Source organism: Penicillium canariense (genome assembly GCF_028826845.1).
Source record: "Penicillium canariense strain IBT 26290 chromosome Unknown utg000002l_segment0_segment0, whole genome shotgun sequence".
Classification (NCBI taxonomy): domain Eukaryota; kingdom Fungi; phylum Ascomycota; class Eurotiomycetes; order Eurotiales; family Aspergillaceae; genus Penicillium; species Penicillium canariense.
Window position 1 is genome coordinate 2,399,645 of NW_026622729.1, and position 24,740 is coordinate 2,424,384.

The 24,740-nt window shown below is 53.1% G+C and overlaps 7 protein-coding genes across 7 annotated transcripts; 3 read left to right on the forward strand and 4 right to left on the reverse strand.

Moving 5' to 3' along the window:
- Positions 1-20: 20 nt before the first annotated feature.
- On the reverse strand, positions 21-5,493 carry csmB (putative chitin synthase; the record flags this gene model as incomplete). Its single annotated transcript, XM_056686190.1, has 4 exons — positions 21-118; positions 181-1,481; positions 1,536-5,132; positions 5,192-5,493. 4 exons carry the CDS (start codon positions 5,491-5,493, stop codon positions 21-23), a joined length of 5,298 nt encoding a protein of 1,765 aa, XP_056544932.1.
- A 2,203-nt stretch (positions 5,494-7,696) lies between these two features.
- chsE (chitin synthase class Va) lies at positions 7,697-13,474 on the forward strand (the record flags this gene model as incomplete). Its single annotated transcript, XM_056686191.1, has 4 exons — positions 7,697-7,806; positions 7,863-8,051; positions 8,112-13,378; positions 13,443-13,474. 4 exons carry the CDS (start codon positions 7,697-7,699, stop codon positions 13,472-13,474), a joined length of 5,598 nt encoding a protein of 1,865 aa, XP_056544933.1.
- A 424-nt stretch (positions 13,475-13,898) lies between these two features.
- Positions 13,899-14,789, reverse strand: N7482_004067 (uncharacterized protein; the record flags this gene model as incomplete). The annotated part of the gene is made up of 2 exons (XM_056686192.1): positions 13,899-14,485; positions 14,543-14,789. The coding sequence occupies 2 exons, from the start codon at positions 14,787-14,789 to the stop codon at positions 13,899-13,901; spliced, it is 834 nt and encodes a 277-aa protein (XP_056544934.1).
- A 699-nt stretch (positions 14,790-15,488) lies between these two features.
- On the forward strand, positions 15,489-16,094 carry N7482_004068 (uncharacterized protein; the record flags this gene model as incomplete). The annotated part of the gene is made up of 1 exon (XM_056686193.1): positions 15,489-16,094. One exon carries the CDS (start codon positions 15,489-15,491, stop codon positions 16,092-16,094), a length of 606 nt encoding a protein of 201 aa, XP_056544935.1.
- A 91-nt stretch (positions 16,095-16,185) lies between these two features.
- Positions 16,186-19,482, reverse strand: N7482_004069 (ATP-binding mismatch repair protein PMS1; the record flags this gene model as incomplete). Its single annotated transcript, XM_056686194.1, has 3 exons — positions 16,186-19,061; positions 19,128-19,389; positions 19,450-19,482. 3 exons carry the CDS (start codon positions 19,480-19,482, stop codon positions 16,186-16,188), a joined length of 3,171 nt encoding a protein of 1,056 aa, XP_056544936.1.
- A 257-nt stretch (positions 19,483-19,739) lies between these two features.
- On the reverse strand, positions 19,740-21,347 carry N7482_004070 (serine incorporator domain-containing protein; the record flags this gene model as incomplete). Its single annotated transcript, XM_056686195.1, has 4 exons — positions 19,740-20,459; positions 20,515-21,103; positions 21,161-21,240; positions 21,297-21,347. 4 exons carry the CDS (start codon positions 21,345-21,347, stop codon positions 19,740-19,742), a joined length of 1,440 nt encoding a protein of 479 aa, XP_056544937.1.
- A 751-nt stretch (positions 21,348-22,098) lies between these two features.
- N7482_004071 (uncharacterized protein) lies at positions 22,099-24,095 on the forward strand (the record flags this gene model as incomplete). The annotated part of the gene is made up of 8 exons (XM_056686196.1): positions 22,099-22,179; positions 22,248-22,319; positions 22,375-22,507; positions 22,562-22,666; positions 22,722-23,307; positions 23,364-23,379; positions 23,429-23,546; positions 23,611-24,095. The coding sequence occupies 8 exons, from the start codon at positions 22,099-22,101 to the stop codon at positions 24,093-24,095; spliced, it is 1,596 nt and encodes a 531-aa protein (XP_056544938.1).
- Between the last annotated feature and the right edge of the window lie 645 nt (positions 24,096-24,740).

A 24,740-nucleotide genomic window follows, 5' to 3' on the forward strand; every position in this document is an offset into this window, starting at 1 on the left:
AGAGAGTGCGCGCCGGGTGATCACATGTGGGCCAGCTCATGGTCGATCTGACGGTCCACAAAAGCTCGCTTGTCGCCGGCGAGGGAGGTTTGGAGGCGTTGTTCAACGAGAACACGGACTAAGAGTTGTTAGTTTATTTGAACACACTTATTTCAACGCGAACATGTTGTGAACACTTACCCTGCTTCTTGGTAACTGTGTCGAGATCCACCTCGGACAGACAGTGGCGGATCGCCTCGGTGATAGACTGCTCGTCGGGACCGCTGCCAGCGCGGAAATCAAAGGCGGTGCTGGCAGGTCGCGAGGGGAACTGGCCCAGCGGGCTGCGCGAGCGGGAGGCGGCAAGAAGGTTCTCGGTGCTTTGCATCAGGCCAATGCTGTGGCGGCTGGAGTTGACCGCGTTGTCCTGGTAAGCGCTGAGGTTGCCAACAGACATGTGTCGAGACGCAGCCGCAGGGTGTCCGCCCATCTGGGGGTAGTCCGTGTAGCGGGAGAAGCTGGTCATTTGCGAGCTGCGGTTGCCGGCTACGTTGCCGCCAACGAAGGGAGCCGGCGATTGCGGAGGCATGTACGGGCCAGCGTGGCGACCCTGACCGGGAAAGCCAGTCAGAATGGTGGACGCCGGCTTGACCGAGGAATACTGCGAATGCATGTCGTCCATCTCCATGGCCTGCTCATCCATGTAGCGACCGGTGTAGTGGACCTTCTCCTGGTTGGCCCCCAATTCACCACGACGGCCCGGGAGGTTGTTGGCCAGAGCGTAATCGTCCCAGCGTTGCAGAGGAATGCTGCGGGGATCGAAGCCCTCATCTTCCACGGCAATAACACGCTTGTCGCCCTTCTCACCGAGGACCACACGCGTGTTACCCCAGGTGAAGTCATCCTGCTTCCAGAACGAGTACAGGGGCAAGATGAAGGAATAGATGGGGAAAGCCATAAGATAGATAAGCATCCATCCAATGTGCTGCCATTGCCGCTTGACGATGAAGATGATTGCCTGGAGACCGTAGACACCAGCCAACATCACGATTGAAATCATGGGGAATGGACCACTGTTAGTGGCGATACGGTAGATCAGGTATCCCAAGTAGACACAAGTCGCAGGGAGGATGATGGTTCCCAGCAGATCCACAAGCACGACGAAGCGCATACTGAAGCAGCAGAAGCCGCACAGGTCCTTGAGTGCTGCCAGTTCGACCAGGTTGTGGATAGTGGAGTTAATCCAGCGACGACGTTGCGAGATAAGCACACTCCAAGTCTCAGGGGCAGCAGTACTGGCGTACGCATCGGGGATGAACTTGTAGCGCATAGTTGGGAAGTGCTTGGTCATGAGGGTTGTTAAGAAACGATCCTCACCAAGAGACAGCAGGTTCTTCTTGTGCAGTGTATCGACATCGATATCGGCGTACTCTTGGATGATCTTGTCGGATATGACAAGAGGGCGACCCTTGTCCGCTGTTCTTAGACGGTACATGCAGAAACTAGATTATAGATTAGCTCTGAAGTTCTCGACGAATTTTGACACCTTAACTTACCATCCAGGAAGACAGGTAACACTGCCAAACAACGACTCAAACGCTTTGGCCAGGTGATGGGAGATATAATACTCGTAGACCTGAATCATGGTCCACCAACTACGCTCTTCGTTTTGAAGACTAGTCTCACCACAAATACCAGCAATCTTGGCATCAGCCGCACAAGCAGCAACCAAGCGATTCAGCGAATCTTCCTTGACACTGGTATCTGCATCGACCATGAAGCAGTACTCGTACAGCTCGGGGTCCACACCAATGATATTGTTGATTTGGTGGAAGATCTCCAGCTCCATAGGCGACATTGGGGCACGATGGTGAACACGGTTCAAGAAGTGCATGAGGAGGACTTGCGAATCTCGCTTGCCGCGGTTACCAGGCTTGGACTTGCGTTGCTCAGACTCCTTGCCGACCTTGACCACCACGATGTATGGAACAACATTGCCCTCGTACTCATACAGACCAGAGTACACCTTAGCGTAGTTCAATTGCTCACTGCCCTGGCCAACGGACCTGAATGGCAGAGCCGGAGGATCCATCTTGGGGTCGACTCCGAGAATGTCCAACACGATCTTGGGAGTGGGGCGGTCATTGCCACCACCAACGATCATACCATCACAAACGACGAAGATCAGCTTTCGCTTGTTGTCGTATTGCAGAGCAGTCAATGAGTCCAGGCCCTTCCGCAAGGAGTCTTCACCTTCAGTGTAGGCAGGAACCAAGCAGATGACAAACTTGTCTTGAGGTGCTGGTCGACGTTTGGATCCCAGCTGCAGCGCTGCCAAGAACTTGATAAGAATCACAGCACAGATGAGAATAGTGAAAGCTAGAAGGATCCAATTGTTCACAGTGCATTTGGGACTGTCTCGGAAATCAACTTTGCCTTTGTAAAAGACATAGTCGAGACATCGCTCGGCGTTCCTGAATTCTGTAGTATCCTGCCATTTGTCTGTCACATCTGTACCCGGATAATTCTTGAACAATGTGGTCACAGAGTCCGGCAAGAAAGCGTAGGTGTCGAGGTTATTCATGAGGTCGGCGGTGTAGAAGTAGTCCGTGAGATCGTAGATCTTTTGGTTCAAAATTACCCAATAGCGCGAATCATCGTTGGCTTGTTTTTGAATCGTATTCTTCGTCCAAACAAGCTCACCCTTGTAGTAATCGGCAATCTTGGGCAGGAAGACATCTGCATACCAGGTGATTTCGTGAAGCTTCGTGGTGGTCGACGGATAGTTACGAGGACCACAGTTGTGTTTGGCGGTTGGATATTCGACTGCGCTCGTATCGTTGTTCTGCAAGGCAATGGACTGATCGGTGACAAAGGCACCGCAGTACTGGGTAAGAGGCGGAGGGAAATACGGGTCCAAATTCAGACCCGCAAAGGGCTTCATAACAGACGAGGTAGTTTCAGTGGTGGTGTCACTGTGCTGTAATCTCCAGAACTTGGAGATATCGTAGACACGGCCATGAATACTGACGTAGAAGTTGTTGTCTGTGGCGTGCCAGCTAACTTCCTTCGTATTCCATACCTTGTCTTTGTTGGGACAGAGAAGGTCACCAAAAGCGATAATATAGAAGCAAACAATTCCGTTGAAGAGCAAAATGATAAGAACCAGGACGATCTTCTCTCGCCAGGCCATTCGAACATCTGGGCGCTTCATGCGACCAACGTACCGAAGCACAAAGGACGGAATCCAGAAGGTAAGAGCCCAGACGATGCCAGCCCAAACACGACGACCAAAGGAGATAGTCTTCTTCTCAATATGCTTGGGGTCGCCAAATTCGGCGTCGAGGTCGCCAATGTACCGGCCGTAGTCATCGTAGTAGGCAATATCGCCCTTGTTATCGTCACCTTTGTGACCGAGACCGTAGTCACCACCGCCCGTGTGAGTAATCCCAGTGGGGGCAATGGACTTGGCACCTCCCACAATGACACTAGGAGCCATAACGCTCTGGTTCTGCATCATCATATCGCTTCCCAGTAGGTTGGAGTGTTCGCCAATGGGGTTACCATCAGGAGTAAAGCCAGGCTCGTACATGGTAGCACCATAGCCGAAGGGATTCATAAGGGTCTCATCAGGCTTGAGATCGAGCATGGACTCGGCCTCCCACCACGCACCCTCTCTCAACCAGACCCGCTGTTGACCGACAACGGCGTCCCCGTTGCTCCAGCCTCTCTCGAGGATCCAATTTTCCACGCCGTCTTGGCCTTCGGCGCAGCCAAGTCGGGCATACCGACCCACGAACTCTTCGACGTCGAAGTCGGCAGTGAAATCGAGCTGCTTGAGGCGGCGGTTGGCCCATTCAGGCAGTCGCCAATCTCTCAGTTGGCGGGAGACTGCACCCGCCGACCAGGACGCATTAGAGCCATTGAGCTGCTCCGGCAGATCATCGGTGGGATGAATGGAAAGATGGTACCAGACACGGCTACTCCCAAGGGTTGTGGCAAGATCAAAACGTCCCCGTTTGCCAAGGGATATGCCCTCGCTGCCCACCGGGAACAGCAGCTGGCGCAGGAAGGAGTCTGCCTCGACTTCCACTCCGACCTTCTCCAATACTCCCTGGCGCTTGTCGAGATCATGTTCACGTTCCCGTCCAGCAGCACCGCCCATGATTCCAAGATCAGGCTCGACCTGGGCTACCGCGGCGGCCATTTCACTGACAACAGACTGACCAATGGCTGGAAGGGAAATACCATCCTCTTTCATTTCAGCATTGAGACCCAGCTCATCATCAAAGACACCCCGCAGCGCAATGGCTTTGCCCAACGCCGGGCGCGGAATGTCAATGACCGTCAGGGCAACGGTGTCCTCGTTGGCATAGAAGGCTGCGCCGGGACCGCCATTGCTAGAGTCGTTCTCTAGGGCATTTTGAATGTCTGCCGCAATGGCCTCATTAGCCTTCCCAATGACCCAGTCCACGAGCGCTTCGTATATTCCACCGATTAAGACCTCCCGCTCATCGGTGGAGCACTTGTGCAACAAAATCTCGGGATCAAGCCCAAGAAGGCCACCGACATCTTCGCAGACTTCTTCTAGCTCCTCTTGGTCTACCATCAGCCCAGTAGCATTACCAAGCTTCAGCAAGGCCGCGAGGACGCAGAGCAAACCTCGCTGGGCTGCACCCTTGATGCCAATCGCCTTCAGGTTCATACGCAGATCCTCGGCAGAAGCTGCATCGTCAGCGGTGGGGAGATAGGATGGAGGTGCGTAGGTGCCGGATCGGTTGAGCAAAGCATACACGGGCGGGTCTTGGAGATCCAAGAATTCGCGCTCTGCGGCCGTGGAAGAGGAGGTCATGAGGTAGTAAAACACATCGAAAGCCCGGAATCCCGCCTCACTTGGGATCTCCAGGAGACCCTTGCGAACGTTGATGCCAGATGTGGATAGGGCCAGAGACAGGCCCACCACTGTACCCTGCAGGGTCAGGGTATAGGAGGCTGAGAAAGCCGAGTGTAAAGAATAGGATGGGTTGAAGGAAGTCACAGCTGATAGGAATGGACGTAGGGCTGCGAGAGATGTATAGACTATCTCCGGGGTGGAGACAGGCAGCGCTGTCATGAAGGGTTCCAGCAGCGACGGGGTTGACTGGTGAAGAGAGCTAGAAGCGTGTTAGTGGAAGAGGGATGATGTGGTATAGCCTCGGTTGATGAGACGTACCAGAGCACGATGCAGCCATCCTCCGCTCGCCGCCGAGCATGTTCCCAGGCCCGGACGGCCAGGTCACGATCAACGGTGGCACCATTGCGGCCATCGGGCAAAGTGGTGGCAGCGGTCACCCATGTATTAACGGCCAAGCTGGTGCCCGAATCCAGCTGGTAGGGCTGACCGGCTGTGTAGAATGAGTGGAGGGCATTCAACAGTGTGGTCGTTGACACCTGGCTGGTATGTTGAGAAGTCGGCCGGGGCCCAGCTGAGAGGCCGGCGGACTGTGTCGAGAAGACCGAGTAGCGGTTCGACATGGCGAGCCAGGAGGGGCTGGCAGTCCAACTGTGAGGTCCCGTCTATGGTAAATCACAAAGGCATGAGAACCTCAATTTCAGCGCAGATCGCGGGTGGAGTGAGAATGGCGAGAGAGTTCCTGAGGGGAAGAGTTGGCGTGTCAACAGAGCGAGATTCCCTGGGTGTATACTCCGGAGAATTGAGCGAGCGACTGGAGATAGGGACTCCTGGGCGAGTGGGAGGGTGAATGTGAGGGAAGGGGAGAGTGATGGAGGTCGAGGGATGATGACGAGGAGAGAGACAACGGTGGTGAGGTGGTGGACAACCAAGAGAGAAAAATGAGAGAGACGAGACCGAGCAACAACCGACGGGCGTGGGGAGAAGGTGTTCGCACCGCTATGGAAGTGTACCGGCCATACGCTTGTGAAAATTACGGGGGGCTCTAGTGGAAAATACCGCCCGATCCACATTGTGATCTTCCCGGCAAGCTCCTTAGCTTGTGAGGGGGAGGAAATTTCTCGGTACACTGAGAAGTGGAGAATTTCCAATCGGCTGGCGACAAGGAATGAGATGTCGGCGGGTTTGAGTTTGGCTATCTTGCAATTGACATATTTCAAATTGATAGTTGTGGTGGATTTTGCTACAGTATACAGTAGGTGGTGGAGTCAGGGGGTTATTTTCAGTTTCCAGTATTGCTGATGTTTGTTGCGCCCTCAGGAGTGAACATACTGTATGTAGGCTAATCTGGGCCATTGATCCCATGAGTCGCGTTTGTCACATTGTCAGGTGGGCGACCGAGTCTGCTTCGCGATCCAACCAATCAGTCATAAGCGAAAGACCGGATTTGCAGACTGGTTGGGACGCGGGTGGGCCGCCTCGCCGCTAAGCAACCACTATGGATTACTATATTTGGGATGTCTCACAAGGGGCGTACCGAGAAACAGTTGCCACTCCAGCGTTGGTACTGTACTGGGTACTTCGTACGCCGAACGAAACACTAGAGGATAGTGTGTACCGACTTTCTCCAAAAAAGTACCGTCCACCATGTGATGGACAGCAATGGTCAGCCCCGAACCCCCTAGTTTCAGTTGGGCCCCGGGGCGACTCCGATCGGTCCACTCGGTCCACTCAGCATGGGCAGATTTACCTTGAGTGGGCCCGGCCGGCCCTAGGCTGCTGTCTGGGCCCTCGGCTGGGAGCGATCGTGCGGTTTCTGACATGTTACTATTTATGCACCTGCAGTGGATGCATCGCTTTGACAGCAAGGAGGATGGATCTTGGGCAGCATTATGGCGTATCTTTAATGTAGAGGGAGACCCTGACTCTGACCTATCTATAACGTTGGCACCCTAAACGGAGTACCGTGGAATAGGGCCTTTAGTCATCCACCAGGGACCAGGACCCTCTCGGGAGTTGGTGGAACCCCGTCTGTTTACCTGAGACCGTCACGCCGATTATTTGTAGCTGGCGTGTTTACAGTAAACAGAACCAACATCGCTTGCCACAGACTCAGAAGGCGTCAATTTACCTTGAGTTTCTCTATCTGATGTCCATTGTATCTTTGATCTATACATAGCACCGAAAATCTACCACCCTACAATATTTTCTGGTGTCTTGTACTGTATTCCCCTCAGCTCTAAGGAGGTGGCCCCATCGGGTACCAAACAACGCAAAAAAGTGGACTCACCCGCCAATACTTTCAATACTCTCCGAACTTGCAACGTTCGTTACCTTTGTTGTCTCGTATTGTTCACCCCCAATCACCTGCACCCATCGTCCCCTCCCCTCTTTATGTCCTGTACAGTACGTAGCGCCGTACCCGTAACGATCGTAACAATACACCCTAACGGCCACCGTCCTCCCCAGACCGAACACTGACCCTCATCTTCTCTGCGATTCCGTCTTTTTTTGGATCCTCTTCTGCTTCCTACTGTTTTCACTCGTTTCTCTTGCATTTGCTCCTGGTCAGGCGTTTTCTCGTCACAGTGCCACGCCGAGCCTCCCCTCAATCCTCCTAATGCCCGTCATCTCCCTTTGATCGCTAAGGGGTCTTCATTCCGCCGGACATTCCTGACTCCACGTTCATTCCGAGGCGTGTCGAGACTTTAAACCGCCTGCTCTGTCGGTCGCTTTTTTTCCGTGAGAGGGTCCCTCTAACCGGCCTTCATCCACTCGCTTTTCCCTCTGGTCGGCCTCATTGCGGAGAGGTCAACACCTTCCATCATGGCGGGCAACACGACCGGGGGCACTCCCACCCACGCCCAGTCCTCGCTCCCGTCGCTCCCTGCACATCTCCAGTCGGATACCCATCTGACAGCCCATCTGGCCAGTCGGTATGCATAGATTCCTCCGACAGTGGTGGGGAAGAGCTTGCTAACAATCGTGATAGCTTCCACGTTGGACTGCCAACCGCCCGCCTTTCGTCTCAAGCATTGATCTCCTTGAACACCTACACATCGGCGACAAAGGGTCCGGATGGTGCAAAGGAAGGCAGTGCCGCTGGCGAAGCGGAGGATCTCGCCCGTCGCGCTTTCACCCGTTTGGGAGCGCGCGGGGAGAACCAAGCCGTAGTGTTTCTGTGAGTGGACTTCCCAGACCGACATCACCATCGAAAGCCGCAGCTGACCTCAGTCTCTAGCGGAGAGAGTGGATCAGGTAAAACCACCATTCGTTCACACCTCCTGTCCTCCTTCCTGTCCTTCTCCTCGACCCCGCTCTCGTCCAAACTCTCCTATGCTGCCTTTGTCTTCGATACTCTGACCACTACGAAATCCGTCACCACGCCGACTGCCTCCAAGGCCGGCCTCTTCCTCGAACTGCAGTACGATGGCTCGTCATCCGTCAACCCCACTCTGATTGGCGGCAAGATCATTGACTACCGATTGGAGCGGAGCCGCATCTCGTCTGTGCCCACTGGCGAGCGCAGCTTCCATGCATTATACTACCTCCTGGCTGGTACGAGTGCGGCCGAGAAGTCCCACTTGGGATTCGACAGCTCCATTCACATCAACACAAGTGGCGGCAAGTTGTCATCGGACTCGGTGAGCCATAAACGATGGCGGTATTTGGGCCACCCGACCCAGCTTAAGGTCGGAGTGAATGACCACGAGGGATTCCAGCACTTCAAGACCGCCCTGCGTAAGCTCGAGTTCACCCGGGGCGAAATTGCTGAAATCTGTCAGATCTTGGCTAGTATTCTGCATATTGGCCAGCTGGATTTCATTTCTGGGCAGTCAACCACCACGGCTGCGGAGGAAAGCGGTGGTTACTCCCACGAGGGTGGTGAATTAGTCACTGTCGTGAGGAACAAGGATGCTCTTGGTAACGTTGCCGCTTTTCTGGGATTGAGTGTGGAGGCGTTGGAGAATAGTTTAGGTTACAAGACCAAGACCATCCATCGGGAGCGGGTGACGGTCATGCTGGATCCCCGGGGCGCTCGACAAAACGCCGATGCGTTCGCTCGCACCATCTACTCGCTCTTAGTAACATACGTTATTGAGACCGTCAACCAAAAGATTTGTGCCGCTGAGGATAGCGTGGCCAACACCATCTCTATCGTGGATTTCCCTGGCTTTGCTCAGGCAGCCGCTACTGGCTCCACTCTGGACCAACTCCTCAGCAATGCTGCAACGGAATCACTCTACAACTACTGCTTGCAGTCGTTCTTTGATCACAAGGCCGATGTGCTGGATCGTGAGGAGATCACTGTGGCGGCAACCAGCTACTTCGACAACACCGACACCGTCCGCGGCCTCCTGAAGCACGGCAATGGTCTGCTGAGCATTTTGGATGACCAGACCCGCCGTGGCCGAAGTGACGCCCAATTCCTCGAGAGCGTTCGCAAGCGCTTTGAGGGCAAGAACCCGGCGATCTCCGTGGGTGGCAACAGCACAACCAGCACTGGATATCTGTCCCAGGCCCGAACAGCGTTCACTGTGAAGCACTTTGCCGGCGAGGTGGATTACTCCATCACGGGCCTGATCGAGGAGAACGGAGAAGTCATCTCGGGTGATCTAATAAATCTCATGAAATCTACCCGCAGTGACTTTGTCCGCGAGCTGTTTGGCCAGGAGGCATTGCAGACCATCTCTCACCCTCGGGAGAAGACGGCCATTATGCAAGCCCAAGTCTCCTCCAAGCCTCTGCGGATGCCTAGCATGGCCCGACGCAAGCATGATCAACAGGCTCGCCAGATGTTCTCGGATAACACCCGGGCCGAGAGTGAAGAGCCAGACGACCATGATAGCCAGGCGGCCAGCTCTAGGCGAAGCGTGGCAGGCCGCAAGAGTGGGCTGATGACCGGCCATGCGCAGGGTGCGGCCGGCCAGTTCCTCTCAGGTCTTGAGATCATCAATAAGTGCCTGAGCTCCCCCAACCTGAACCCCTACTTCGTCATCTGCCTCAAGCCCAATGACCGCCGCATTGCCAACCAATTCGACAGCAAATGTGTTCGAATGCAAGTTCAAACCTTCGGTATTGCTGAGATCAGCTCCCGGCTGAGAAATGCTGATTTCAGCGTCTTCCTCCCATTCGCGGAGTTCCTCGGTCTGGCTGAGATTGGCAACGTTGTAGTCGGCAGTGACCGCGAAAAGTCAGAGGTTGTCCTGGACGAAAGACGATGGCCCGGTAACGAAGCACGGGTGGGAAGTACTGGTGTCTTCTTGAGCGAGCGGTGCTGGGCAGATCTTGCCAAGATTGGTGAGCGGGTGGTTCCATCTTACAACAAGATTTCAAGCCCCGATGAAGGCGAGATGGGATATCACGCTGGGGCAGCAGACACTAAAGTTCGTCTCCTAAATCCGGCTGATCAATCGCCGGGTGCCTTCATCTATGGAAACGAGTCCAAGCAGGGTGGTTATTTCGGCAGCCGCGAGCTGGATGGCCGCTCTGATGCGGGCGCGTCTGCTTTTAACTCTGGCGATATGTTCCGAAACCTTGAGACAAAGGAACAGATGCTGGAGAAGGGTAACGAGAAGAATATGGAGGAGGTGGATGATGTAGTAGTCTCTGGCTCTCGCAAACGTTGGATGGTGTTGGTCTATATGCTGACCTTCTACATCCCTGACTTCCTGATCAAGTGGGTTGGCCGCATGAAGCGCAAGGATGTACGGACGGCTTGGCGCGAGAAGCTCGCAATCAACCTTATCATCTGGTTTGCCTGTGGCTGCGCCGTCTTCATGATTGTCGCCTTCCCAGGGTTGATCTGTCCAACTCAGAATGTGTTTTCGAAAGGAGAACTCAGCAACCATAATGGCCAAAATGGTGCAAGCTCCTATGTTGCCATTCGAGGTGTGGTCTTCAATTTGGGTAATTTCATACCGTCCCACTATCCGGATATCGTCCCGCAAAAATCTCTCAAAAACTACGCTGGTACCGACGCCACCAACCTTTTCCCGGTTCAGGTCTCCGCCCTGTGCCAGGGTGTGGATGGACATGTTGACCCAAGTGTGCCGTTGGACTACCGATCGAACATGAATGATAGCTCTACCACTACGTCGACCACCGATTATGATATCAACGCCAAGTACCACGACTTCCGTTACTGGACTGATGACCCTAGGGCAGATTGGTTCTATGAGCAGATGGTCATGATGCGCGCGAACTACAAAAAGGGTTACGTTGGATATACTGCCAAGTATATGAAGACTCTGGCAGATGACGATAACAAGAACATTGTCAGCATTGATGGGAAGGTCTACGATATGACCTATTATATCGCTGGACCACGTATTCCCCGTTACCCGAAGGGCACAAACTCGTCCAGCTCCAGTGTCAATACGAACTACATGAGCTCGCTCCTCGTCACTCTCTTCCAGCAGAAATCCGGTTCGGACGTGACCAAGTACTGGAATGATCTTGCAATTGATGATACCATGCGCTCGCGGATGCAGTTGTGCCTGGACAACCTGTTCTTTGTCGGTCATGTTGATACCCGTAACTCGGCGAAGTGTTTGTTCGCTCGGTACTTCATTCTTGCGATCTCGATTCTGATTTGCACGGTCATCCTCTTCAAGTTCCTGGCTGCCTTGCAATTTGGCAAGAAAAATCTCCCCGAGAACTTGGACAAGTTTATCATTTGTCAAGTGCCGGCATACACCGAAGACGAAGATTCACTCCGTCGTGCCATCGATTCCATGGCGCGCATGCGTTATGACGACAAGCGCAAGCTCCTGCTGGTCATTTGTGACGGTATGATTATCGGTCAGGGCAACGATCGTCCCACTCCCCGGATCGTCCTGGACATCTTGGGTGTCCCCGAGTCTGTGGATCCTGAGCCTCTCAGCTTCGAGAGTTTGGGCGAGGGTATGAAGCAGCACAACATGGGCAAGATCTACTCCGGTCTCTATGAGGTCCAGGGCCACATCGTCCCTTACTTGGTCGTTATCAAGGTTGGCAAGCCATCCGAAGTATCTCGCCCGGGTAATCGTGGCAAGCGTGATTCCCAGATGATCCTCATGCGCTTCCTCAACCGTGTCCATTACAACCTGCCGATGAGCCCTATGGAGCTTGAGATGCACCACCAGATCCGGAACATTATAGGTGTTAATCCGACATTCTATGAGTATATCCTCCAAGTCGATGCTGATACGGTTGTTGCACCTGATGCTGCCACACGGTTTGTCTCTGCGTTCCTATCCGATACACGGCTTATCGCTGCTTGTGGTGAAACATCTCTATCCAACGCCAAGACGTCCATGATCACAATGATCCAAGTGTACGAGTACTACATCTCGCACAACCTGACCAAGGCGTTCGAGAGTCTTTTCGGATCTGTCACTTGTCTGCCCGGTTGTTTCACTATGTACCGCATCCGCTCTGCGGACAGTGGTAAGCCCTTGTTCGTCAGCAAAGAAGTTGTCGATAATTACTCGGAGATTCGCGTGGATACCTTGCACATGAAGAACTTGCTTCATCTGGGTGAGGATCGATACCTGACCACGCTCCTGCTCAAGCATCATGCCAAGTTCAAGACCAAGTACATCTTCCGCTGCCATGCCTGGACTGTCGCCCCCGAGAGCTTTACCGTTTTCCTGTCACAGCGTCGCCGATGGATCAACTCCACTGTGCACAACCTGATTGAACTGATTCCCCTGCAACAGCTATGCGGCTTCTGCTGCTTCAGTATGCGTTTCGTTGTCTTTGTCGACCTGCTCAGTACCATCATCCAGCCCGTCACTGTTGCCTACATTGTTTACTTGATTGTATGGCTGGTGCGAGACACCTCGACGATCCCATGGACATCGCTCGTATTGCTTGGGGTCATTTATGGTCTGCAGGCATTTATTTTCATCGTGCGTCGCAAGTGGGAGATGATCGGCTGGATGTTCATCTATATTCTCGCCATTCCCATCTTCACGCTTGCCCTGCCGTTGTACTCCTTCTGGAACATGGACGACTTCACGTGGGGTAATACACGCATAATCACTGGAGAAAAAGGCCGTAAGGTCGTCATTTCCGACGAGGGAAAATTCGACCCGGCCTCCATCCCCAAGAAGCGCTGGGAGGAGTACCAGATGGAGCTTTGGGAGGCACAAGAGGGTCAGACCTCTCGCGACGACCGCTCCGAGGTCTCCGGTTATTCCTACGGCACCCGCGCGCATCCCTTCGCGCAGTCTGAGTACGGCTTCTCCGGCTCCCGGCCTGTCTCGCAGCTCGATCTGTCGCTGCTTGCGTCTGGATCGCGCATGTCTATGGCCCCGTCTGAGATGCTGGGCCACCATATGGACATGGACATGAGTATGGAGGACCTGAGCCACCTGCCCTCGGACGACGCGATCCTCACTGAAATCCGTGAGATCCTCCGCACGGCTGATCTGATGGCTGTGACGAAGAAGAGCATCAAGCAGGAGCTTGAGCGCCGCTTCGGTGTCAATCTGGACCTTAAGCGTCCTTACATCAATTCTGGTATGATGTCTGCCCCTTTGTTTCTAAACACTCTAATGCACATCTACTAACGTGATTCTCACAGCTACCGAGGCTGTTCTTTCCGGTCTTTTGTAATCTGGCCACGATCTTGATTCCTATTATTCATTCGGCTCTCACGGTGGCCCAACCAACCCACCGACCCCAGGCACTGGGGTCACTTCGAACATGTGTTAATAATGTTTGTTGTCTTTCACCCGTGATCTCCCACGGGACTTGAACGCCCTGTGGTCCTTCTTTTCTGTTTCGAGCGAACGCTTTGCATGGATGAGAGCTCCTTTCCCCCCTATTTTCTAAGCATGTCGGTTTTTCTTCTTTGGTATGCATGGTTCCCTCTCTTCTTTTGAAAATCTTGGTCTGCGCGGTTCATACATCTTGCTGTTTCTCTGGTATTTATTTTGTTTACCTTTTTTCCGGGGCGCATTGCACTTGAATCGGATAATACCCAGAAAATATATACTCTGGTGTCTAATAAGATTTCTCCTTTGGGAAAACATGGCGTCTACACAGTATGTAGCACTGATGTATCGAGCGCATGTAGGATGCTCTCAAAGTGAGCGTGCCACGTCTCATGCCCTACCATTCCAAGGCTCTTCAAGTCATCGATAAACATATTTAGTGTCAGTTGTGGTTTGCTGTATTTGCCCTCATCCTCTCTCACCCATCGTACGGTCGTCTTGTAGAGCTCTTCCGCCTCCTTGGATCTCCACTCCATAAACCATGCGAGGCGTTGACATTGCACCCCTTGGTAATTGATCTCCCCAGATAGCCAGGCGATGTTGTGACTGAGAATCCCGGACATCGGATTGGAAGGCTCATCATATCTGTCATAGAAATTCAACAGGATAGGTAGCTGACACTCTCGCTTCTTTTCAGCGTCCAATGTGTAGATAGGAAAGTAAACCATCCAGACTTCGTAGATTTGTCTTGGATCGGGATACAAGCCGGCGAGGATCATGTCGCCAATACAGTAGTCCACTCGATAACTAGAATGGACATTGTCGCTGTATTGGTAAAGAGTCTTCTTGGCGTTGCTAGCAATTGTGTCTGTTCTGTGGAAGTCATTTCGTTGTGTTCCTGAATACCACTCTATTTGTGTATGCATTTGTCAGCCTCCCTTCTGTTTGTCTTCATTCGAGTCCTTACCAATGATAATCCATAGCCTGTGGGGCATTTCGAGGGGGCATGCGAAAGTGATGTGGCGACATCCCTCGACCCCTTGAATCTCGTTCAGAGAATCTCTCCAGTTCATTTGCTTTATAGGTGATGTCTCTGAAAAGTCCAAGTCCAGCCATTCGATCATGGGACCGGGAACTGCCTGGCTGAGAGCTTGGTCAACATCTGGTATTCGGTTGGTATCGGATCGCTTGGTCTGACTTCGTGTGGTCGGCATGATTATGTCTGAGGATGTGGAAAGGTGGATGGATTGGTGAACTATTTAAGGCTGCAGAAGGATGGTGTGGTGGCTGACTAAACTCCGACGGTATTTGTTCATATTTACTAGTTAGTTTCTGATAAATTATTTATAACATAGAAACTAAGTATGGTGACACCTAAACTAGCATATATTAATGTCTAATAAAATAAAACACTTAACTTACCCAAATTATTACTTAAAGATCACCGCCAGGAAAGAACATGAGAACAGAATGGGTAGATGGGCTTCATATATGACTTTCTGTTTTTGTTTCTTGTTCTGCTCCTTTTGGGGGGGTATTAAAGAGTAATACTATACAATGGTAGCTGCTTGGTTCTAATATGCCTATTATAAGTCACAAAATTGCCCCTTTCTCTAATAATATCTCTATGGTCTAGATCTCGATTAGCTTGATGAGGGCCTCCTAGCAAGCTGCATGTCCCAACTCCATCGACAGGTTGACAGCACGCCACGCTAAGTGGGGTTGCAGATCGGCCTCCGCAGTGAATTATATATCGGCGCGAGCTCCACATGGCAATAGAAGGAAGTTGTGAGTCCAAATACCTCACTAGGTAGCAGCGGACCGACACCTATAACCCCTCCGTCGCAATAAATTACCTGACCTACCCTACTGTCCACCCTTCTTTCCTGAGCTACAACCCATCCCCTCGCACCATGACAGACCCAACCCCCACCAACGCCGCCACCAGCGCCCACACCAACACAGAGACAGAAGACCAGCAGAAGAAAGAAGCACTGGCTGCTTTTACCGCAACGCTCCACTCGGTCGGCACAAATCTCGAAGCGCCGCTCCGCGACCGCGCGGCCACTATCACAGCCAACGAGGCCGCGCTGCAGCGGCAGGAGGCTGAGCTGGCGGAGCACACGGCGCGCCTGGCAAAGCAGAACGCGCAGTGGATGGGGCTGGCGGACGAGACGCGCGAGGGGCTGAAGGAGATTGGCGACGTGCAGAACTGGGCGGAGATGATTGAGCGGGACTTGTTGGTGTTGGAGGAGATGATGGATGGAGTGGAGAGGGAGGATTGTGAGAGGGAGGATTGTGAGAGGGAGGATTGTGAGAGGGAGGATTGTGAGAGGGAGGATTGTGAGAGGGAGGGAGCCTTGATGGATGTGGATGCGAATGGGTATCAGAGTGATGCGCAGGAGTCCTATGACGAGCGGGATGGTCATCAGGAGATGCAGAATGGGGATGCGCTGGTGAATGGCAAGGGGAAGAAGGCGAAGGGGAGCGAGTCGAGGGGTTGGTTGCGCTGGTGGTGAGGCTGTTGGAGTGGAAATGATTCTGTTCTTGTTTGAGACTGTTTGGTGTCAAGTCACATATATACTTCGGACGGTTTATGGGTATCAACAGTTATGCTGCATCCTCCTCTCCAACTTCCTCCTCCTCCACATACTTCCTCCACAAATCCAACCCAGGCGGTATCTCTCCTTCGCCCTCCTCACCTCCAGCATACTCATCCCACTCATCCCACTGCCCCAGACTCATCAAGTGACGCATTGTCGGCCGCCCATGCGGACAATTCCAGGGCTTATCGATTGTCCCCATATTTCGAATAACCCGCTGCATCTGCCGCGTCGTCAAAGTCTTCCCGATCATGATACTCGACCGGCACGCGCGCATGGCAAACATCTTGCGCACCTTGCTGGGCCGGGGCACTGAGATCCCATTGACTACCGGGGCCTCGGACAGGAGGACAATGAGCTCCTCCAGATCGCGTAAGCCGAAGACGACTTCCTTGCTGAGCGGCAGAGAAACAAGCTGGCACCGGCGGCCGATGGGCTCGTCGCCGCTCTCGTCGACAGTGATAACGAAGCCATTCTTCTCGAGGGCGGTGCGATTCTCGAGCACGATCTCCTCTTCCACCGCGGTGAGGTCGAGCCGCTGAGGGCGGACAAGCCGCTGATTCTGGACGACGGTTTCGGCTTGGAGACGCTCGAAGTTGAATTTCTCGTCTGCGGCGTGCTGGTCGATGATGAAGAGCTCGTCGTGGTCTTGGCCAGGCCGGACGGCGATGATGAAGCCCAGGTTGAATTGGCCGATGATGCGCATCTGCGCAAAATCTCCCTTGCTGACGGTAAGTGAGAGGCGATCTTCGGCGGTTCTCTCATCGGCGAGATCCGTATCTTTCTTTCCGCTTGATAGACTTTGTGCCTGGAGACTGTCCCGCAGCTTCGCCATTTGCGCCTGGAGTTTGGTGACCGAGGCATCAATGGTACTGACGAGCTGGAACGTGGCGTCACGATGTGCGGCACCCTTGCTCAGTTTATTCACTCGGCTGGTGTTGTGCTCGGAGGGAAGTACTGCGTTTTCTTCGGCTTCGTCAATAAGACGTTGGACGACTGCCTCTTCTTGGGCTTTTTTCTCGGCTTCATCAAGAACATCTTGGTCTGTCTCTATGGTTTCTGCTTCTTTAGCCGACCCTTGATCACCATCAGCCTCCTGGCCAGGATATTCATGATCTTTTTCAGGCACGTAGTCGTTATCTTCGGGTTCTGGAGAGGAAACCTCGTCTGCCTCTTCCTCCTCCCCCTCGCCCTCCTGGGCCTCCTCAACCTCTTCGTCAATGTAGTCATCTTCATCAACCTCGCTTGCAGCATCTTCAGCCGCTTCTTCCTCACCGTCCTTCATCTGCGTCCCAGGCGCTGCAAAGGCCTGTATATGCTTTCCAAATATATTAGGCCTGGACGGCGTATGGATCCGTCGCTTGCGCTGCAGTGGCTCTCTGGATGAAGGCCCGAAGCTAGACGTTCGCTTGCGTGGAGGAGCACTGCCAACCATGGATGTCACTGTGTGATCGCCGATGGTGATCGTGGCCGTCTCAACTGGCATCCGACGGGGGCGCATACGGTCAAATGCGCTTTGAACTACATTAGGTGTTTCCTTGGGCTCGTCTGGCTGCTGGAATGGTGTTGGCTCCAGTTCTGTTGGCTGTGAGGACGGTCCTGGAGAGATACGATGGGGTTCTTCAACCATCTCATTTTGGGACTGTTGCTCATCATCACCTTGATCCCCGCCTCTGGGCTCGGCAAAGGCAGAGGGCTCCAAGTGCGGCCCAGGAGACGCGGCAGCTAGAGATGGGACTGGAGACTGCCGGGGCGTTCCTGTAGATTTAGGAGGAGTTGACGGAACATCCACTTGGTTGGACTTGCTTCGTGTGCTCATAAAGCGCTTGATACTATCGTGTACTGTCTGGCGTGAGGTGTCCGGTTCTGGTTCAGACTCATCGACGGTCTGGTCTCGATCTGAAGTGGCAGTAGATCCAGGAGTACTTTGACTAACTTGCCGAGCAGTAGTGAACCCGGGAAGCGACCCCAGTTCCCGCTGCTTAGCTACCGGAGCCTTAGATCCAAGCACAAGCGACTGAGGCACTCTCTGATCCGCAGCTTCAAAGAGTTGCGCAAGAGAGGTCTTCAGTGACTCAATCAGAGCCGCTGCATCATGCAGTAGAATGGTCCGCTTATCCGGCGACACATTCACATCATAAGCATTCGTGTCCATCTGGAAGTCCGCAAAGACAAAGGGCGACTGCAAGGCATTAAATGACTTATATACCTCGTTAAATGCCTTCGCTATCTGTGGCAGTCCACACGGCCGCGAATTCACAAAGAACATCTGTCGGTCGGGCGTTTGGCGCCCTTCCCCGAAGACAGGACGTGAAATGTAACCTCTGACGACGATCTGATTAGGTTTTCCATCGCTGCCAACACGTTTTAAGGGAGCGGAAGGCTCAAAATCCAGCTTGAGATCGAGCGGAATTAGCGCAGGCAGTGTCTTTGCACCGTAAACATTGGCAATGTTTTCCTTCGTGGTGCGGTTTCCATTTGTAGAGAAGACGACCACATTCTTTGTCTTGCTAATGGTATTTCGGACGCTGAACTTGACCCCAGCACTGATGCAAGCATACGCATGAAGCAGGTTCAGCACCTTCCCATATTCCCGCTTGATGTTCTTCTCCAACTCGCGCCGGCGCACTGGGAGCCGCTTGAAGATCCCCTCCACTGACGCGGTGGTTCCTTTCTGCCCAGCCACGATCTGGGTCTTGCAGAGCTTCCCGGAGGTCTCGAAGTCCAGCCTATTGGCGCGGGGGACCTGGTTAGCTTGGGCTGTGACGACGTGGAACTCGGCGAGGGCGCATAGTGACGAAAGTGCTTCGCCGCGGAAGCCGAAGGTGTGGAGGCTCGAGAGGTCGTCGAAGGAGGATAGTTTAGAGGTGTAATGCTTTAGCGCTGAGTCACAGATTATGTATTAGCTAATAGCCGTATGAATCAGATTGAAGTGGGTTGGAAGCTCACCGACGTTCTCATAGTTCTCCGGTGAGATACCGCTCCCGTTGTCCTGTACCTCGATCAAGTCCAGCCCGTTGTTCTTGAACCGCACCTCTGAAGAATAAATACAGTCAGATAGATGAAGAAGAAAGGAAGGGGCCGAGTTTCGTTGTGTTCTGAGGGGATGCTCACCGATCGTGGTTGCGCCTGCATCGAGGCTGTTCTCGACCAACTCTTTGGCAACGGAGCACAAGTCGATGATGACCTGGCCGGATTGGATTTGGTGGACCTGAGAAGTGTGAAAGTTAGCGATAGTAGATTATATTGCTAGCATGACCAAAATGTGTACCGAACGAGCCTCGATGGCCTGGATGGTCGCCATAATTTATGCCATGATATCGGGGAGAGGCGCGTCGCACTTAACGCGTAAGGCGATCTGCCAAGCTCCGCCCGGCCACTCCGCTTTTACATTCATCCCAACCGACCAGTTGAAACTACCTTATTCTACCAGTCTGCTTTCAGAAGATATATAGCTTGTACAATATGAAATGTGTTACTGCGGTGGGTGGTTAAAATATCTTTCCAATAAACAGATAGCTCTCGCTCAGAACGCCCGAAACCTTAGATCATTCCCACCAGCTAGTAAGCAGCAAAGCGCTCAGGCAACACCACTGGCGCAACCAACGTCCAGAGGTAGATCGCATAGCACACCCAGGAGCTGAAGATCTTCACCCAGCTGGCCCAGTAGGTCCGGCCGACCGGAGCAAAGTCCATGGTCGTGTCCACTGTCAGGCCTTGTGACAGCAGGGTGGCCACCCAGGTCGTGGCCAGGAAGAAGATAATGTGGAAAAGGGTGTAGCTATACTGGGTCGAACCACGCTCGTCATCCTTGCTGCTGGTCTCAAAGTCATCCTCATCATCGCTCTCATCCAAGGCACTAGCTGGCAGACTCCCAGACTCGACAGCCGCCCGGAGAGCTTCGGCGCGCATCTCACGGCGGCTGTTCGGCTGTTGAGTCACCAGGCCGTGCTCATTATCATCTGTGCCAAGCTGGATGTAGTCGTGCCCACCCTTTGATCCCAGCGCAATACCCTGGGTAGCCGCGCGCGTGGTGGTATATGCAACAGTGGCCATGGTCACAATTGCACCCAGGATGATGGTAGCAGTTCTGGTACCACTTGAACGGACCAAGGGGTTGCAATTATTGTCATCCGGTTCCATCGAGACAGCAGACAGAGTGAGGTAGGTGCAGTAAACAGTGACCATGGCGGCTTGCGCCAAACCGGCGCGAGGGTTGCACTCTTGAACGGCCGGCTGGACAGACACCGCTGAGATGATCAGGAAAACGATCAAATTAACCTGGAAGGTGTCAGTTCAGCCGAGAATACTAATCACAGTCTTGGGAAACACATACCGAGATCGCAGCCTGGTTCATAGAGCATCCACTCCGGGCAAAGAAGATGTACATCAGAATCGTCATGACCAAAGAAGCCAAGTACATGCCGAGGGTCGACCCGATCAGTAGACCACGCCACAGACGAGAGTCGCTGTCCTCGATCTTTTGCAGACAAAGCTCAGCCCAGGAGTGCGCAAGGTCCACCAGGAGGATGAGACCCAAGAGCAGGAAGAGCATAGCGCAGAAGAAGGCGATGTAGTTGCCGTACACAAAGAAGAAAGGTTCGGGAATGAAGAACGACATGACCACAAATCCAAGCCAGAACAAAATCTTCGGGCCCCAGAAACCATTCTGAAGTGCAGCGCGAGTATCTCTGGAGGTCTTGACGCCGAGGAGCAGGACCGCGAGGACCAGGTGGAAGAGACCGAGAGCGAAATTGATGCGATGGACCGCAACCCAACCGTAACACTCCTTCCCATCACATTTAATCTCCATATAATCGAGAGTCAGGTGCTGCAGCTTTTTCATCGCCCAAGGCGTAAGCATGATCCAAGACACAATGGAGTTGATCAAGAGGATGAAGGCGTAGGCGATTCGCGTCGCCATACTGTGTCACAATTAGCCTAGATTCTTCACAGTCTGATCGCCTAGAGAGTCCGGGTACCTATTCTGAAACTTCCCACATGCGCTGCAGACCGCAGAGCAAGTTGCAGCGCCGCAGCATGAGCCGCCGAGAGTGATGAGCTATTTGCCAGCGAGCAGTCAGTTACTGCTCATCGGGAGACACTGTTTCGACTTACCGTGCCGACGCTCGGCACCGCCAACAGCGGCAGAGACAGAAGCGCGCCCATGGTGGGATGCAGATGGGTGCGGATAAAGAGAGTCTACAGGCAGACCTGAAGTCTTGAAGGGGGGTTGGAGGTCAGAAGCAACAAGTGGTGCCTGGGAGGCGTGCAGATAGCCAAAGTGGAGTTGCCGAAGATCCCCAGCCCGCCTTCGTCATGCCCAGTCATGTGATAAATAACATTACGTCAGCATAGCATCGGGGCCGGGCACGGGCAGGGTTTCAGGAAGCTGGGGCCGGTACGAAGTATGCTCGTATCTGGCGATCACCATCTGACGCTGGGTTGCGATCGGGGCGAGGGTTTGCGGATCGGGAATTCTGGTGGCTCAAAAGGCATACGGTCTCATACCAGCCAGTCTGCGTTCTTATAGAAGCGATCATCTGCAAATGTCAAAGTTATTAGCCACGCGTGACAAGCATGCAAGCAAAGGCTTGGCGCCGATGCTCGGCAGAGGCCGGTGGAGCACGCCGTCTCCGTTATCGTGGCCTCCTCGTAGGCCGATTACGACGCTCCTGACACTCCTAACGCCGTTTCACTCGACACCCTTCGACCTGTCGCTGCTTCTGACTGCTTTCACCTCCGTCCCTCTTTTCTCGGGTCCGATGTCCCTACTATTATCGACCTCCCCTTCACAATTTGAGCTCCTGAGCGACTCTCAGCTCCGATAAAGACGCGTTCGGGCAATCGCAGCCTCTTGTGTACGACGATTGGGGGACGGCTTCCGGAGGGGAAAGGAGATATTCTGCACACCGCAAGCATGGCTGGCTCCTATCATAAAACCGCCCGGATCATCTCTGTGATCGCAGGCACTCTGGTAGCTCTGTCCTGCGGTACCAATGTGCGTGAGCCCGACGGTTGGCATTCCCGGACTCGATAGTTGATGGCTAATGGCCGATGGCCCTGCAGTATGCATACTCAGCATGGGCGCCCCAGTTCGCGCACCGGATGAAGTTATCATCGACCGAGAGCAACCTGATTGTGAGTGGTGTGACCGAGACCTGGAGGTGGAATCTCAATGCTGACAGCTGGGTAGGGTGCGGCGGGAAACCTGGGCATGTATGCGATGGGTATTCCAATGGGGCTGTTGACTGATGCCCGCGGTCCGCGACTTATCACGCTGGTCGGTTCGATCTTGCTGGCCCTCGGCTACTACCCAATTTATCTTTGTATGTCTCTGTGTTCCATCCCTAGATCGACGATGTCTTTGCTAACGTCTGTAGCTTATCAATCTGGAGAGGGTTCGGTCCCAATTATTTTCCTGTGTTTTTTTGCTTTCCTGACAGGCACTGGTGGCTGCTCCGCCTTTGGAGGTGCAATCAAGACTGGTATCCTTGCTGAACTCCCCATATACGAAGCCTCGATACTAATCTTTAACTCCAGCTGCCTCCAACTTCCCCGACCACCGCGGTACAGCTACTGCATTTCCGTTGGCTGCCTTTGGACTGAGTGCTCTGTTCTGGTCTAATGTGTCTACGCTCATCTTCAAGGATGATACTGGCCGCTTCCTCCTACTTTTGGCCCTTGGAACCTCTATTCTCTCCTTTTGCTCGATCCCACTCCTTCGAATCTTTCCGATCGAGCCCTACTCGTCAATTCCTCACCATGGTCCTGACGATAATGGCGCGCCTCAGCGGATGCGCCGACCTAGCAATGTCCCAGAGAACTTGGACGAGCACAACTCCACTGCTTTCGCCCATGAACGATCAGCGCACGCGCGCACGCAATCGACTGTTTCAAACCACCGGTCAGGAGCTTACGGCGCCAATTCTGACGAGACTTCCTCATTGGTGTCTAAAGCTGATGGTAGACCGTCTTTCGATACCCTAGATGATGACTTCCTAGATGATGTGGCCAGGGAGGCACACCACCCGGATATTCGCGGCGTGGCGATGCTGCGCCATGTCGAGTTCTGGCAATTGTTCCTGGCAATGGCTCTCTTGTCTGGAATCGGATTAATGACTATCAAGTAAGCTCTAAAGCTCCAAACAAAAGCTCATTCCCGGCAGCTAACAAGAGTTACAGCAATATTGGCAATAGCGTAAGAGCTTTTACCCCACCTCGTAATCTAGTTTCTAACCCCTTGCTAGGCCAAAGCCCTCTGGCTCTACTACGATGACAGTGCTACTCCCAAATTTATCCAAGAGCGACAGGTTATGCATGTCTCTATCCTCTCGTTTGGCAACTTCCTTGGCCGGCTTTTTAGCGGTATGTGATTCGCAAAGCTTAAAGCCTCACCTACCCACATTCTAATCTGTTTTGTTGTGTACAGGAATCGGTTCTGACATTCTTGTCAAAAAAATGAACATGTCTCGCTTCTGGTGTCTTCTAATCTCAGCCGTCGTCTTCACTCTGACCCAGTTCGCTGGCTCCTCCATCTCTAACCCAAACACGCTGGTCGTTGTTTCTGCGTTAACCGGTATCGCTTACGGCTTTTTGTTCGGTGTCTTTCCCTCCCTGACCGCGCATACGTTTGGCATCGGCGGTCTTTCCCAGAACTGGGGCGTCATGACCCTCGCCCCTGTATTCAGCGGAAATGTCTTCAATCTTCTCTACGGTGCCGTCTATGACCGGCACTCTGTTATCGGCCACGATGGTGACCGTGAGTGCCCCGACGGCCTGGCCTGCTACCGCTCCGCCTATTACCTGACCTTTTTCTCCGGCCTTGCTGGGATTTGCGTCTGCCTGTGGAGTATCTTCCGCGAGAAACGGATTCACAACGTGATGCGGAAGAAGACGGGCCACCGACTCGCATAGATGATCTCGCTTTCCTAATCAAAAGTCCTCAGTGCCGAGTCATGAGCTGGCAGAAGGCGCAATTGGTGTCTTATTCTCAATTACGGTTTCCCTAATTTGGCGGGCTGGAAATATTACGACCAACAATTGCTTGTCAACCCTTTTATGATGTGATTGGCAGACCGGTCTGGGATCGATGCAGAGCTTTTCATACATTGCTTGCATTGTCCACCTGTTATTATCACCTGCTATAGACTTGATACTCATTGCTTCTGCTGCTATTCATTCTCTGGGTCCCTTTACATTCTGCTGTCCAGCTACTGACTTTCCTTGCTGTTTGACAACTTTTTTTTTGACTTAAACATGGGAGTTCATCGGCAATACTTTAACTAGTTATGTGATATGGCTTACTTAACCTGCTTACCTAGGCACCTGTTAGGGATTGCTATAAAGTATCTATTCCACCATTAGTTGGAAAAAGTATTATACCAGAGAAGCACCAGACCAGTAGAACCAATCAAATTTGAGACACAACCTGGCCTGGCCAGTTGACCTGTCAAACTGGCCGACAAACCTCCGCTACTACCGCTCTAAAAGCGTAACTAGACAAAAAGCAGGATCTAAGCTCCTAGATCGATATTTGATCCACATTGTAAACCGGTAAGG